General features: G+C 49.1%; 1 protein-coding gene across 1 annotated transcript in view; it reads left to right on the top strand.

Moving 5' to 3' along the window:
- The window catches only part of NAT10 (N-acetyltransferase 10), a 37289-nt gene that overhangs the window by 13065 nt on the left and 7658 nt on the right, over positions 1-16566 (top strand). The window contains exons 10-22 of the mRNA XM_007468077.1: positions 12-110; positions 3597-3733; positions 6978-7102; positions 7558-7708; positions 7992-8088; positions 8962-9078; positions 9960-10061; positions 10158-10232; positions 10801-10917; positions 11765-11898; positions 12111-12159; positions 15498-15594; positions 15679-15789. Of these exons, the coding sequence (XP_007468139.1) occupies positions 12-110; positions 3597-3733; positions 6978-7102; positions 7558-7708; positions 7992-8088; positions 8962-9078; positions 9960-10061; positions 10158-10232; positions 10801-10917; positions 11765-11898; positions 12111-12159; positions 15498-15594; positions 15679-15789 (1411 nt within the window). The remainder of the gene's footprint in view (positions 1-11; positions 111-3596; positions 3734-6977; positions 7103-7557; positions 7709-7991; positions 8089-8961; positions 9079-9959; positions 10062-10157; positions 10233-10800; positions 10918-11764; positions 11899-12110; positions 12160-15497; positions 15595-15678; positions 15790-16566) is intronic.

Genomic DNA, 16566 nt, shown 5'->3' with positions numbered 1-16566 from the left:
TTCCCTATTAGGAGCATCTGGATTATGAGATCATTCAGTCTCTAAATCCTGAATTTAACAAAGCTGTGATCAGAGTGAACATATTCCGGGAACACAGGCAGACCATTCAGGTGAGGCTTGTTCTAAAACCCTGCCACGTGGGGCCAGTGTCCTGCTGTATATAAATGCTCTAAGATGTCTCCTTTTATAGTTGTTTTATGTGCTGTGAAATTGCATATCTTTTAGACAGCGTTGTTGTTTTATGGCAAACGTGTTCCAGATTTTCAGCCTCTTCTAAAGAAAAACATTCAAGCAGACTACCAAATGTATGTAGCCAGATGGGAAAGTTGTAGTTTTGTCCCTTGAAGATTGAGTGAGTAGGATTGTAAGTATGCTAATCAGCTAAGAGAAATAAAATCATTTTTTCCGACATAATTTCTAGTTTTGCTTAGTTACAGCAGGTTTTGAAACGATGCATCTGTAGTGAGGACAATAAATAACCTCACCATTTAAAAGAAGAAAAGTTCTTTGTAAAATGTACTCTGAACCTTTGCGGTTTAGCTGGTGGCCTCTTTTCCTTTTTAAACGGTGTTTCCCCGAAAGCTCTGTGAATCTCCAGTGCTCTGTAAGCCTAAATGGTCTGTACTTGTCCAAAGGCTACAATTTTGTTAAATCATGACAGGTTTGCAGAAGGGATGGAGGCCCGTGGGCTCCTAATGGAGCAGGTTATTGATCACTTTTGGAGTTGGGTTGGGGTGGGAAGTGGGCCAGGTCAACTTGGCACTTTACGCCCTTGAACTTTATGCCTGTGAGGCATTTGTATATGTCTGTCAAGGAGGTATACCTTTTATCAAGGATCCAGGTTATAAATAAGGTTCAGTGTTTGTGCCTTTTTCCCTCAAGGACCTCAATTTTTTTCTTGCTGGGTCTCTTTCTAGACTCTCTTCTTTCTGTGCGTTTCTTCCTACTTTGGCCTGGTTCTCTCAGCTGAGGGGAAGAGAGTCCAGTGTTGGGGTAGGGTGGGGTGAGGGGCAGGCTGCAGGCCCTGAGAATACAGAGATCTGTTAAAACTCAAGAAAAACACACAAACCAAAGAGGGAGAACCTTTCCGTGAAATGCCTGGCTCAGCCCTCGCCGCTCCTTGGATCTGTCATCAGAGACCTTCTCGTATTACCAGAGTCCTTTTGTCTCCAGACTGGAGTTGAAGTGCAGAAGAGGTGACCTGACTTTATGAGGCTACATTTGTGTCCCTTTGAGACCTCTTCTTTCTTGCTGGAAATTGCGATATAGAAGAATATTAAAGTCGGCTGTGCCTCTCCAGGGGCCTGCTTTCTGCTGCTTTTATGAGGTGCTTGTTTAGTTTTTCTCTGTAAGGATCCAAGATGTGGGGCCTTACTGAGGATATGTATCTGCTGTCGGAAATGAGTGGGGTCTCTGCCCCCTCGACCCATCAGCTTCCAGCAAAGCAGTTAAAAGAATCTCACCTGTGACGGAATACTTGAAAACTACAGGAAAGCACAGAGACCAACATAAGATAACACTCAAGTGCCCAGCACTCAGGCTTAAGAAATGCTGATGTTTTGCTGTTTGCTGTGTTTGTTTCATGTTTAAAAAGCCACTCATGGGCTTCCCTGGTGGCGCAGTGGCTGAGAGTCCGCCTGCCGATGCAGGGGACACGGGTTTGTGCCCCGGTCCGGGAAGATCCCACGTGTCGCGGAGCGGCTAGGCCCGTGAGCCATGGCCGCTGAGCCTGCACTTCCGGAGCCTGTGCTCCACACCGGGAGAGGCCACAACAGTGAGAGGCCCACGTACCGCAAAAAAAAAAAAAAAAAAAAAAAAAACCACCACAATTAGATATCACCTCACACCTGTCAGAATGGCTGTCATCACAATGTCTACAAATAACACACAAAAAAAAAAAAAAAAAAAAAAAAAAAAAGCCACTCATATTTTTGTTTTAAAGATCTGAATCCTCACAGACATGGTTGAAGTCCCTCTTGTACTTCCCCATCCATTCCCTTCCGTCACTCCCCATACTGTGCTCTGAGATTGGTGTGTTTCCTTTCTTTTTCTTCTCTTTTTAAATGAATTTATTTATTTTTGGTTGGGCTGGGTCTTCATCACTGCACGCAGGTTTTCTCTAGTTGCGGCGAGCGGGCTTCCCATTGCAGTGCACGGGCTTCTCATTGCGGTGGCTTCTCTTGTGGCGGAGCACTGACTCTAGACGCGCGAGCTTCAGTAGTTGTGGCTCGCGGGCTCTAGGGCGCAGGCTCAGTAGTTGTGGCGCACAGGCTTAGTTGCTCCGCGGCATGTGAGATCTTCCTGGACCAGGGTTCAAACCCGTGTCCCCTGCATTGGCAGGTAGATTCTTAACCACTGCGCCACCAGGGAAGTCCCTGGTGTGTTTCCTTTCAATTCATTTGTTTATATTTCACTACATAATTATGTATCCATAAATGGTAACATACTATGCTTGTCTTTTTTCAGCTTGCCTGTTTTTCACTCAACATTTGTTTTCAAGTTGGTCCAGATTGAAGCTTGTAGATCTGGTTGATTCATTTTTAAGCACTATATGAGCACATTACAGTTTATTTATATGTTTCTAGAATTGGAATTGTTGGGTCTTAGGGTATACGTAGATTTCCATCTTTCTCGGATTTTGCCAAATTCTTCCTCAAAGTGTTTGTACATATTTACTTTCACCCCAGCACTCCTGAGTTTTTGTTTCCCCACGTCCTCACGAACACTGGGTGTTTTACTGCTATTTAAGTTTTGCCCGTCTGCGTGTGAAGTGGGGTCTCCTTGTTGTCTTGAGCATTGCGCTGATTACTAGTGAGGTTGAGTACCTTTGTTTATGTTAGTTGGCTATTCAGGTTTCCTCTCCTGTAAAAATACCTCTTCATAGACTTTTGCAAACTTTAAAAAGAGCAGGAACCCCTGTAGGAACTGAAAGGGTTGTTTATACGCGTAAGGGTGCCAAGCTCATGGCAAGTTTGTGACATTAGATGGCCCAGCTAATAATATAAATAAGGATGTGTGAGCACTGAGAAGGTTATAAGTCTTAGAAGTGTCCCCACCAGTGCAGGGGGACCTGGGCTTTATATTGACAGTGTCAAAGCAGGCCACGCAGTACCCAGAGTGTAGGAGATGCTTGAGAAACTCCTCCCCTTTAGCCATTGCTGGGGCCAAGCTTGCCTCTGGCCCACTGGCCAGAGTGAGGCTGGGGAGAAGCCTGAGAAGGGAGAGAGGAGAGAAAGGGAGGCACCACCTATCACTCCTAAGGTCCCAGGTAGGGCATTTTTACAGATTTACCTATTTTTTTTTCTCAAGCAGCCATCAGGTATTTCCTCCATTTTTTGGAGAGGAACCTGAGGTGCTGAGATGAAGTGACCTGCCCAGGGCCACACAGTCAGTGGTCGACCTGTTTGGACCCAGGCATCTGACTCTAAGCCCATCCCAGCTTTGCCCTGCCAGGGAAAAGCGAGAAGGAGGAATGAGAGAAGAAGAAATGGGACCAGGGAGAGAGAGTAAAGAGAGGCCTTTATGGTGACTCACCAGTGATCACAGCCATGGTATCAGGTGGCCAAGCTAATAATACAAATTTTTCTTTCTGGCAGTATATACATCCTGCAGATGCTGTGAAACTGGGCCAGGCTGAACTTGTTGTGATCGATGAAGCTGCTGCCATACCCCTCCCCCTGGTGAAGAGCCTTCTGGGCCCCTACCTTGTGTTCATGGCCTCCACCATCAACGGGTGAGGCACCTCGCGCAGGAGCCGTTGCTCCCATTGTAGGTTGTTGCCAGTTAGATAGCATTTAACGAATGTGACCTGGGCCTGGGTGGGTAGGGCTGATTCCTGAAGTTTGAGTCTTTGGGGCTCTGCTGCACTCTCTCCTCGGCCTTCTCCTTGGCAGCTGGCCCCTTCATAGTAAACTACAGCTCACTTCTGGTCTGAGCTACGGCCCGCCAGAACAGGCAGCACCAGACTGAAGGACTTCATAACCCAGCTGATGAGTGTCTCCTTCTGTCCATAGGCCTGATGAAGTTCTAAAGGGCACATGGATGGCAATGCCAGTGTCTTATCTCTGAGGCTTATGTGAAAATATAGTATTAAAGTAACTGTATAGTTATCATAAGAAAGCAGGCTCAAGAGCTTTTTTAAAATTTTGAAATATTTAGTTCTTGTTTGCTTTAGAAAAGCTAGAAAGGTTAGGTAAGCAAAAAGAAAAATCACCGGTGATCTGACCACATAGAGACAGCTTGTTAGAATTTTGGTGTACATTTTCTGTGCATTTATTTAACTTTTTCATTTTGAATAAGAACATAAACATAGTTTTCATAATGTTTTGAATTTGCTTTTTTATGTAAAGAATATACTGGGAATTCCCTGGCGGTGCAGGGGTTAGGACTCTGAGCTTCCACTTCTGGGGGCCTGGGTTTGATCCTTGGTTGGGGAACTAAGATCCCACAAGCCGTGCAGCATGGCCAAAAAAAAAAAAAGAGTATACTGGGAAATCGTTGCTGTTCAGTGTATACATATCTTCAGTATTGAAAAGATTTCTATATGGAAGTCACATCTTGAAGAGATAATTCTATATTATAGATTTATTATTTGACTGCTTTGCTTATACTGAAAACAGTTAAATAAAATGGGTTTTACTCTTTTTTGATAACTGCTTTATTGAGATATATTTAAAGTGTATAATTTAGTGATTTTTAGTATATTCATAGAGTTGTGAAACCATCACCACTGTCAATTTTAAAACATTTTCATTGCCCCAGAAAGAAACCCCATATCCTTTAATTATCATCCTCCAGTTCCTTCCTACCCCCCAGTTATAGGCAACCACTAATCAACTTTCTGTATCTATGGATTTGCCTATTCTGGACACTTTATATAAGTGGAATCTTAGAATATGTGGTCCTTTGTGGCTGGCTTCTTTCACTAACCATAGTGTTTTCAAGGTTCATCCGTGTAGCTTATATCGGTACTTCATTCCTTTTTATGGCCGAATACTATCCATTGTATGTTTATGCACATTTTGTTTTTCCATTCATCTTTTTGATGGTCATTTGTGTTTTTTCTCTCTTTTGGCTAGTAGCAGTAATGCTGCTGTCAACATTCATGTACAGGTTTTTGTGCAGACATGTTTTCTGTTCTGTCGGGTGTATACCTAGAAGTGGAATTAGTGGGTCAAATGATAACTTTCTGTTTATCTGTTAGCAAACTGCCAGATTGTTTTCCTAAGCAGCAGTACCATTTTACCTTCCTATCGCAGTGTCTGAGGGTTCCAGTTTTTCCATATCCTTGCTAGCATTTATGTCTTTTTGATTATAGCCATCCTAATGAGTATGAAATGGTATCTCATGTGGTCTTTATTTGCATTTCCCTGATGGCTGATGATGTGGGGCATCGTATATGCTTATTGGCCATTATTTATCTTCTTTGGAGAAGTATCTATTCAGATCCTCTGCTCATTTTTCTAATTGAGTTGTCTTACTTATTATTGAGTTGTATGGAAGGGTTCCTTATATGGTCTAGATACAAGTCTCATATACATGATTTACAGAAATTTTCTCCCACTCAAAAACTTTCTCCCAGGGCTTCCCTGGTGGCGCAGTGGTTGCGAGTCCGCCTGCCGATGCCGGGGACACGGGTTCGTGCCCCGGTCCGGAAAAATCCCACATGCCGCGAAGCGGCTGGGCCCGTGAGCCATGGCTGCTGAGCCTGCGCGTCCGGAGCCTGTGCTCCGCAATGGGAGAGGCCACAACAGTGAGAGGCCCGCGCACCACAAAAAACAAAACAAAACAAAACAGATTTCTCCCACTCAAGAAATTCCACTTTCTTGATAATGTTCTTTGAAACACAAAATTTTTTTAGCTTTGTTGCTTGTGCTTACTCTTTTTTTTTTTTTTTTTTTTAAATAAGTAAATGGAATTCCTTTGAGAATGCTTTGTTATATGGGGCAGGCAGGAGTAATAAAAGCACTTCAAAATGTAATTTTTTGATCATTCTTTAAAAGTAGGATTTGAGTTAGAGGAAGTTTTTATACAGTATCCTCATTTATGATAATGAATGCTATGAAACAGTGTAAAACTGAAAATTAAAAAGACCCACTGAGCAGTCTGCACCCTGTGGTCACGTGTGCTTGTGACCAAAGACAAGGAGGAAATAACAATTGAAAAGAGCTGGTTCAGTGATCAGATTATAGATGATTTCTTTTCCCCCAATTTTTTATTACTTCTTTATGTCATCTTTTAAATGAAAGCAGTAATGAGAAAAGTTACTTGGGTGGTGGATTTGTTTAATCTTAATTTTTTCAAACTGGAAATGCTCTCTGTTCATTTTTTCAAGCATGGAACTTCTAATAGCAGCTCTTATTAATTGGCCATTTACCTGTGTTCCAGTTCCATTATGCTAAATGCTTTATTCACGTCATCTTCTCAGTCCTTATTTATTTATTTATTTTTTTTTGCGGTACGCGGGCCTCTCACTGCCGTGGCCCCTCCCGTTGCGGAGCACAGGCTCCGGACGCGCAGGCCCAGCGGCCATGGCTCACGGGCCCAGCCGCTCCACGGCACGTGGGATCTTCCCGGACCGGAGCACAAACCCGTGTCCCCTGCATCGGCAGGCGGACTCTCAACCACTGCCCCACCAGGGAAGCCCTCAGTCCTTATTTTTTAGTTCACAGTACAGTCCGGTGAGATGTGTGGAATAGTCCCCTTTTGAGGAGGAGGCTAAAAGGGGTTGAGTTCTTTGTCCAGAGGTACTAAATGAACATGCCAGGACTTGAGCCCAGGCCCAGATGGCTCTGAGGTGAGCCATCATGCAGCCCTGCCTCCTTTGGGCATGGAAGTTCAGAGGTGACAGGGTTGTCCTCGGCGAACAGAAGTCTGGTGTTTCATCAGGACAAGGAAGGTCCCCTCCTAGAAAGTTGTCCCCTCCTAGAAAGTTGATTTGGGACCTTATGCCTGATTGCCTTTGCTTTTGCTCCTAGCTACGAGGGCACTGGCCGGTCTCTGTCCCTCAAGCTAATTCAGCAGCTCCGTCAACAGAGTGCCCAGAGCCAGGTCAGCACCACCGCTGAGAACAAGACCACGACGACTGCCAGACTGGCATCAGGTACCCCTGGAGCTCTGAATGCGCCTGCAGTGCACAGCAAGTCACTTCACACTCTCCTGCGGGATCCTTCCCCTCATGACCTCATGGGCGGTAACAGAGCGTCTGACCATCAGGCAGAGAGGTTGAGTCCCCAAGAGGTGAAGTTGCTTTTCTCTGAGGAACAGCAAACCAGTGACCAGATGGGAGGCTGACCTGGGCCTTCTGGTGGCTAGATTCCTGTTTGTCACCATCTCAGGGCATTGGTTGCATTGACTTAGAGAGATTCCCCTTGGGATTGGTGTCGAGGCAAGTTGAACATCCATCAGAACAATTTAAAACCACTCGCTTTGAATTCTTGAGCCATATTTTGTGAGCGCCATGGGACAGAGATAAAGTAGAACGTTTGCCTTGCTCTTGTGGACAAAAAGTATTTACTAGTTGTTCCTCACTGTGTGTGTGTGTTTTGTGGGGAACAGCGCGAACCCTGCATGAGGTTTCCCTGCACGAGTCGATCCGATACGCCCCTGGGGATGCAGTAGAGAAGTGGCTGAACGACCTGCTGTGCCTGGATTGCCTCAACATCACTCGGATCATCTCTGGCTGCCCCTTGCCTGAAGCCTGTGAGCTGTATCCTCCTGGGTTCCATTTGCCCTGTGAAAGGGAGAGGGGGCAATGGAAGAGTTGAACAAAGGGTTTTGGCCATTTGCTTCATAGGCGGCTGCTCTAGGGAGAGGGGAAAGTTGAATGTTGTTGATTTCCCTTCTTTTCCTCCCTAATATGTTTCTGCTCAGAACCAGGGGCTCCTCTTCCCAGGTGGAGGGAAACACACATATCCAGGTGACCCTTGGAAGTAGTGTGTCCTGTTTTGGGTTCTCTTTGATTTGCTTTGGTTGCTTAACTCCAGGTCCAGCTACTATGTTAATAGAGATACCCTCTTTTGCTACCACAAAGCCTCTGAGGTTTTCCTCCAACGGCTTATGGCCCTCTACGTGGCTTCTCATTACAAGGTAACTGCAGCAAGCCCTCGGGTGAACTTTAGCAGTGAATTCCAGCACTGGGCAGTGCCTTTTGACTCGGCTTTTTGCATGTTTTGTTACCCAGTGGCTCAGGTGACCATTCCACTGGGACTTGAACATCCTGATGTTGGCAGGGTCCAGGGATCCTGCTGGAGGGGTTGCATTTCCCATTGTTGTTCAGGCTTGTCGTGGGCTCCAGCTTTGCATACAGAGTGTGAGATTTCTGCACGTAGCTCCATGTGTGGTAGCTGGAGAGGGTGGAAAGTTTTGCCCATTTTAAAAGGGGTACTTATATTTCTTGCCTGTTGGCTAAATGGATGGGCTGAGATGACATAGCAGTTGTAATCCGGGGGCTGCTGTTTGACCTGAGACCAGCCTTATACCCCTCGGCTGTTTTTAAGGAGCAGTGAATGAGAATTTGGAATATTTGAAAGTCTTAAAAAGGCACATTGGAAAGGACACTTTTTGAGTGTCTAGGTAGCTTTTTTATGAACACCCTTTAAGCGGAAGCTGAAGGGTTGATGACAGAAGTGGTGAGAGGTTGTCTTGAATAGCAGCCCCTTATCAGGAAGAAGCTTGCTGCCCAGCTGTGAGGTGCGGCACTAACTAAGCGGGTCTCTGCTCCGGCTCTGCAGCCTCAGCACTCGTGGTGAGGCGACAGCAAACGTTGGAGGCTTAAGTCCCGCTTAAGCCCTTACGGAGGGTCTCAGGCTGGCCGGCTGTGATGCTGGAAAGGCACTTTGACGGGTTTCCGCACGTCACTTGGCTCTGGGGAAGGCAGTTCTCCAGTCATGACTGTGGAGTAGCCTCTCGAGTGAGGACAGGATGAGGAGTGCTTCTCACTGACCCGTTGGTGCCCCACAGAACTCTCCCAGCGATCTCCAGATGCTTTCTGATGCGCCTGCTCACCATCTCTTCTGCCTCCTGCCTCCCGTGCCCCCCACCCAGAATGCCCTTCCTGAAGTGCTTGCTGTCATCCAGGTACAGGAGCTGAGGTGTCCTTGTGGCATTGATTTTGGGACCCACTTAGGCGTCAAGGATTAGTGGCTCGGTAACTGCAGCGCAGAAGGGGAAGCTGTTGATTCCTGGTCTCAAGCCTAGTGACTGGACGTATCCAGGCAGGCGATTAGGGTGCATCAAAGGAAACTACCACCCAGACAGAAACCCAAAGCCCCACTGTTCATGGATGGGTAAAAATCAGAACTGGCCACTCGTATTTTGACTTGCAGCTCCTAAAACAGAACTTTGTTTTCCTCCTTTATTACTAAAGCAATACGTGCTACCTGTAAAATTAGAAGACACAGATTGGACAGATGTTTTTAATGCCTAGCCTGTATTTACGCATTTCTTTATCACTTTTCCTGTTCATAAACATGCGATCATAGTATTTGGTAATTTGGTTTTTTTTTTCAATGTGTCAGATATTCATAATCTGCATAATTTTTAAGGCTGCATTGTATTTCATGACATGCACGTACGGTACTGTGTTTAACCATCCTCCTGTTAGACCCTGGAGTCACTGACGTTGCGCAGTTCCGAAGAGAGCCACGTGAGCATCCTGAGCCTTAATTGATGAGCTCACATGTACACAATGTGTGGAGACCCTCTTCTAGTGTGGTTTTGCTCTCTGGGCCAGGAGGATGTCAGTATTCTGCCTTCTTAGTGACGGTGTCAGGATGCCCAGGGGACACAGTAATGAAACTTCTCTTGGAAACGGATGAGTTGGTTACAGGGTTAAGCATGCGCTGGAGTGGAAACAGCCGGCCTAGTCAGAGCAAGGGCGGAGTGCTGGTGAGGTTCTGGGGGTGGGCTCTGAACCTGGAGCCGGCCTTTCTGTCTGCACTGTCCTGCTTCCCCAACAGGTGTGCCTTGAGGGGGAGATTTCTCGCCAGTCCATCTTGAACAGCCTGTCTCGAGGCAAGAAAGCTTCGGGGGACCTGATTCCATGGACAGTGTCGGAACAGGTGATGTGCTTTCCCTGGTGTGTCTGAGCAAGTGAAGCTGGCAGTGCTGGAGGCTGTCTTTTGTTGCTTAGTTACCGGCTTGTGTCTCCCCCACAGTTCCAAGACCCAGACTTTGGCGGCCTTTCGGGTGGAAGAGTGGTTCGCATTGCTGTTCACCCGGATTATCAAGCGGTAACGTGTCCTAGTGTGTGCTGTTATTTAAACCTGGTGTGCTGTAATTAGCTGCAGCCGTGTTGCTGGCCGGTTGTTAGGGCAGGTGTACGCGGTTGTTTAAATAGGAAGCTGGTCAAGGAGTAGCAGATCCAGGTCCCCCTCTGCTGTGGACGGTTTGCCCGGGGCTGGGGGTGGGCGGGCAGGATGATTGTATGTGCTCACTCTTTGTGAGGACAGGGGACTTGTGAACCAGGTCTGCTTCCTGTAGTTACCTCCCGTCTTAGAAGTCCTCACCGAGGAGTTAGCTGTAGAGTCATCAGTTCCGAGCTCGCTGATCTGTGGACCAGAAAGCATGCTCAGCCATCCTCATGTTCTTGACGGGCTGGACAGTGCGTCCACGGTCGTGCCACGCTAGGTCTTAAGGGTCTCTGCTTTGACCTTGTTGAGGGGTTTCATTGGTTCTCTTTGCGAAGTGCAGTTTGACCTGGAGTGAAGGCTTTCTAGAAGCAGTGCGGGCGTACGAGTGGTGTAGACACTGAGGACATCTCTCTTCCCTTTGCCTGTTTCCCTCCGTGTTTGCTCACAGATGGGCTATGGCAGCCGAGCCCTGCAGCTGCTGCAGATGTACTATGAGGGCAGATTCCCTTGTCTCGAGGAGAAGGTCCTGGAGCCCTCACAAGAAATTCACACTGTCAGCAGTGAGGTAAGCGTCTTCTGGCCAAGCTCCTGGTTCCGGGGAGGGCCATCCTCTGGGTTTTCAGGAGTATCATCAAGAGCTGTCCTGTGGTCTGGGCTCTCTGAGCAGTAGCAGCAGAGTTCCTCTCTGGTTTTGGAGAAGCTTCTCTTTCTCCAACTGACACTGAGACCGAGGCCCTCGGATCAGCATCATCCGCCTCACCTGGAGACTCGTTAAGAGTGTCAGCTCTTGACCCCTGCCCCGGACCTCCTGAATCCGAGGCTCTGGGTGGGGCCCAGGAGTCTGCCTGAAGCTCCCAGGTGGTGCTGATCCACATGCCAGCTGAAAGCCACAGCTGTGCAGTGCAGTCTCCTCCTCTTAGTACTGAACTCCGACTCAGGGAAGCTCTGTCTTTCTGGGTAAGACTGCTTAACGCTAGGAGCTGGGACAGCTTTTCACACGGGTTCATTTGATTTTTCACGGTGTGCCTGTTCAGGAGGTGGGAAGGGGCTTATACTTAAGGTCGGGCTCAGAGGTTTGTCACTTCCCAAGACACAGCCATCCGGTGACAGACCTGCATCTTCAGCACCTTACCTCCGTCTCTTTGTAAATGCGTTTGGCATTTCTAAACCGTGTGGCTGTTTCCCGAATTCTGGGTTTTGAGCAGTGTGAGTCCGTGCTTGTCTAGGGGTTTGGTATCCTTAGGAATGATGACTGGACTTAGTGGTGATTTTACATTTTAAAAACCAAGACACCTGCCCCGGTTTTTGCTGTGTTCGTCCAGAGCTTGGTGTGGCCAGGGGTGCTTGGGAATGTCACTAAGCTTCCTCCCTCTCCGCTGGGTGGACGTGCTCTCCCCTCTGGCATCCTCCAGGCTGTCAGCTTGCTGGAAGAGGTCGTCACTCCCCGGAAGGACCTGCCTCCCTTACTTCTCAAACTGAACGAGAGGCCTGCCGAGCACCTGGACTACCTGGGGGTGTGCTACGGCTTGACCCCCAGGCTCCTCAGGTAAGCGTTCGCCTGCCCTTCCTCCCGCAGCATCCTTTTGGCCTTGGTGTCCTGAGAATGAGAGTCCTGTGGGCTACGTGTCTGCCTTTGCAGTGGTGTCAGCTGTCCTGACGCCCCCACACTGCTGCCCTCACCCCCCGCCCTTCCCAGCGCTGTGTGTCAGCCGCTCCCAGAAGGCACACGTGGTGACCTGCTCTCTGTATCCTTTGCAGGTTCTGGAAACGAGCTGGCTTTGTCCCTGTTTATCTGAGACAGACCCCGGTGAGTGAGGCGTCTGGCAGAGGAGGGTGGTGACAGGTGTGTCCTTGCAGAGCCCTGGTGCCTCCCGCTGCGCTCTGAGCGGTGTGCCTGTGCTGCCAGGAGGCTGCTCTGAATGCCCCCGGAGCAGCCGCCCTTACCGAGGGCCACACGGTCACTCTCCCCACTGCACACTCTAGCGGCTTTGTGCTCCATGCTGAGATGGCGGAAGTGCACGTGGGCTTGTTCACCACGTTCTGGAATCCTGTCACTGGGGGCCTCCTCGAATTTGTATTTTTTAAGAACAGGAAGAAAAGTGGTTTTAGGGGAGGAGTGCATACTATAAGCTGGTATCTGAAGGAGGGATGCGCTTGTGTGGACAACAGAGCCATAGAGGATAAAATGGAAGATGAGAGAGTTAGTGGCTGTCACTTCATTAAAAAAAAATTTATTTAGTGCATGCACTGAATCAAGCAGTGAGCAAGACAAGCCGTGAAGCTTATTTTCCAGTGAGGAGAAATAGGTAGCAAAAAAGTGAGCAGACGAGAAGTATTCAGATAGTGACAGTGTAATGAGTGGTCAGGCTTCTGAGGGGTGACCTTTCAAACTGCAACCTGAATGATCAGAGTGGACCAGCCACGTGGCAGTCCTGCCTGCAGGAAAGTGAGCGTATTCAAGCAGGGGCACAGCAAATGTGAGGACCTGAGGCAGAAAGGAAGTTGGTGATTTGAAGGAAACAAAGGGCCAGTGTGGCTGGAGGGACCTTGAAAGGAAAGGGTGATGATTCACAGCAGGGCAGGTGGGTCTGGGCAGGGACTCTGCACTCCCTCCCCGTTCAGGTGGAGGGAGGGGTTAGAGGGAAGGTGCTGGGGCTGCTGTGTAGACGATGGACGGTGGCCCATGAGTAGAGACGGGGAGATGAGCGGCTTGGCTGGGGAGGACATGGTGAGGGGAGAGAAGGGCCAGATGCCAGGGGTGTTTGGGAGGTGAACTAAGAAGAGTTGAAGGATGGGGGTGTGGAAGGTAAGTGAACAGAAGTATCAAGGGTAGTTCTTTGGTTTTTGGCTGGAGAGACTGGCTGAGAAACTGGGTGTTGGAGGTGCTGTTTCCTGAGATAAGACTCAGTGGGGGCTTCCTTGGTGGTGCAGCGGTTAAGAACCCAGCTGCCAGTGCAGGGGACACGGGTTCGAGCCCTGTTCCGGGAAGATCCCACATGCCGCGGAGCAGCTAAGCCTGTGCACCACAACGGCTGAGCCTGTGCTCTAGAGCCCGGGAGCCACAACTACTGAGCCTGCACTCTAGAGCCCGTGCGCCACAACTACTGAGCCTGCACTCCAGAGCCCGCGAGCCACAACTACTGAAGCCCGCGCGCCTAGAGCCCGTGCTCCGCAGCAAGAGACGCCACCGCAGTGAGAAGCCCGCGCACCACAACAGAGTGGCCCCCGCTCACCACAACTAGAGAAAGCCCGCGCGCAGCAACGAAGACCCAACGCAGCCAAAAAAATAAATAAAATAATAAATAAATTAAAAAAAAAACTGAATGGGGGAGGACCAGATTTGGAGGTGGAAGTGGGAATTGTTTTTGGCATAGTAAGTGTGTGATGCCTATTAGACAGCCAAGTGTGGAAGTATGGAATAGGCAGTTGACTACAGGAGTCTGGAGATCAAGGAAGAGGTTGGGGCTGGAGACAGAGATTTGAGAGTCATCAGCATACTCTTAATAGAATATACTCTCGTGGTCAAGGATTTTTTTGGTGTGGAGTCGGGCGGCCTGTTTTCTTCACAGCTGTAACCCCAGCACCTAATAGCATCTGCTCTGTGTAGTACATGTTCAGTAAACACTTTTGTTCAGTGAATAAGTATTTAAAGCTGTTGGAAGTAGGGGCTGAGAATAAAGAAGGTGAGTCCTTAGACTCTGCAGCATTTAGAGGAATGAGTCAGGAAACACAGCAAGGGAGGCTGAGGAGTAGCCATGATCTGTAGGAGAAGGGCAGGGGCTGTGGTGTCAGAATCCAAGAATAACGAGTGTTTCAGGAAGGGGAGTCATTGCTGTCAGAGAACGAGTAAGGTTAGGACAGTTGACCATTGGATTTGTCAGTGTTGGTGATCTGAATAAAGGCAGCTTCAGTGGAGTGGCGGGATCAACCTGACCGGAGAGAATGGGAGGTGAGGAAATAGACTGAATACACGATTCCTGCACGAGGCAAAGGGAGCAGAGGAATAAGGTAGCTGGGGGGAGATTGGAGTCAGGGCGGGTTTGTCAGCCGGGAGGTTCCAGAACATGTTTGTTTGCTGCAGGGTATGATCCTGTAGAGATCATGCAGATGCAGGTGAGGGGGGCTGATTGCAGGACTACAGGCCTGGAAGAGGCAGGAGGGTAGGACCTGGAGTGCAGGGGGAGAGGTGGCCACCGCATCCCTCACAACAGGAGGGAAGCAAAGAGTGGGCGCAGAAGGTGTTGGTCAGCTGGTGGAGCTGGTGCTGGGAGGATGAAGAATTTCTCCTGATTGCTTCTGTTTTCCCAGAGGGGAGGCCAGCAGCTGAGAGGGAGTGTTGGAGGTTTGGTTTTGGAGAGCTCAAGGTCAATATCCAAGGGTGGCACCCATCTGAGAGTTCAAAGCTGGACTGATGAGGATCACTGGGTGTGTGGCTGCTTCCACGTGGGCAGGAGCAGCTGTAGAGGGTCCTTGTCAGTGACCCTGGTGGAGGCTGGAATGTAAGTTTGGTGGTCGACTGCAAGGAACACACAGCCAGTGAGTTCAGTGTAGACCATGGTATGTCCCTGTGGTCTTGTACTGTGCAGTGCTTGTTTGTGACGTGGTGGTGGTGTTTTGTTACGTGAATGCCCTTCAGTTGAAATCCATTAGGTATTTTTATGGTGTTGGGCTTTGTGGTTGTTGTGTAGTAGAAATGAAAAAACCTGTGGTTACTGCTTTAGTACCTAAAGGAGCCTGCACTTGCAAACCTGTTGCCAGCAGGGGAACTCTTGCCGTGCTTTTTTTTGGCCATGCAGTTTTTGCTGCGAGCACCCAAAACCCGTTGACTGGATCATGTGGAGTTTAAGCTGTAATGCCTCCCGGTTCAGAATCTGACCTGATGTGAGCAAGGGGCTCACAGCAGAAGATATGCTCCGAAGGTCTGAGCAGCTTTGCGCCATCGCTGGGGCACCTGCTCAGAAGTTGCAGGGCAAAGTGGTCTCTGGAAGCTGTCGTGTAGGCAGTGGGCCCTGCGAGAATGAAGGCGAGGCCGCCTCTCCTGCTGGGGAGGAAGCAAGGGCCCGTGTAAGCGTGCTTGCCCTGCAGCAGTGACAGGTCCTTCATAGAAGGGGGTCTTGGTGCCAGTTAGGGATTTGTGTTTCCCAGAATGACCTGACCGGAGAACACTCGTGCATCATGCTAAAGACGTTGATGGACGAGGATGAGGCCGACCAGGGCGCCTGGCTCTCTGCCTTTTGGAAAGGTGAGTGGGAGTGGAGGTGGAGGGTGGCCAGGTGCAGGCACAGGGGCCTGCAGACCTCTGACACTGTGTGGTTGAACCCCGCAGATTTCCAAAGGCGATTCCTAGCCCTGCTGTCCTACCAGTTCAGCACCTTCTCTCCTTCCCTGGCCCTGAACATCCTTCAGAACAGGAACATCGGGAAACCCGTGCAGCTGGGTGAGCTGGTGGGGCGGCCGGAGCGCTGGTGGGGCTTGGTTGTGTGGAACAGGCGGTGTGGGCATGTGGTCCAGGAAGAAGGCTGGACTAGGAATGGAGGGGCTCGTTCCAGGCCTGCGTCTCCCCCACCCGCCTCTGCTCAGCCAGCCCTGCGCTGCCTCAGGGCCGCTATCACACACTGTGCCTTCATGACAGGACTTGGGGGGTAGGACTTGGCTTTAGAGGTGTAAGTAAGGCCTACAGCTGGTCAGTTGTGGAACCTGATCTAAATCCTGTGAGCTAGGGTAACTAGCTCAATTCTGAGGTTCAGTTTCCTCATTCATGAAATTGTAATAAGAATATGCTGTCAACCTTCTGTGGCCAACACATAGAAGTGCTTTGGGCATGTAGATTCTGTTTGAATATTTAAAATACAAAAAAAGGTGTAAGGGATCATTAGTGTTAACAGCCGTGGGGTATTTTTTCCCTCTTGCTAGTTACGTGTACGTATACCCTTTTTTTGGGCCAATAATATTTTGGTGTAAAAATCTGTTTGTTGAGCTGGGTGGAGCATGCCTGTTTTCTGTGAAGCTGCGTCCTGAGGAGAAGTGACGAAGTGGGGAAAGTGTTGCATTCCTCTAACGCCAGGGCACGGGAGCCTTTCTTGGTCTGACGTGTTGGCGTGGAACTCTGAGCAAGGGTCACACACCATCCGTCCCCCTCGCTGTGTGGACCAAGCTGCCTCCCCTTTGCAGGAGGAGGGTCAGGGTGGCCCAGGGTGGGCAGGCACTTCCAGGT

This window comes from Lipotes vexillifer, unplaced genomic scaffold, assembly GCF_000442215.2.
Source record: "Lipotes vexillifer unplaced genomic scaffold, Lipotes_vexillifer_v1.1 scaffold451, whole genome shotgun sequence".
NCBI lineage: Eukaryota > Metazoa > Chordata > Mammalia > Artiodactyla > Lipotidae > Lipotes > Lipotes vexillifer.
This window is presented reverse-complemented; position numbering and strand designations above follow the sequence as displayed.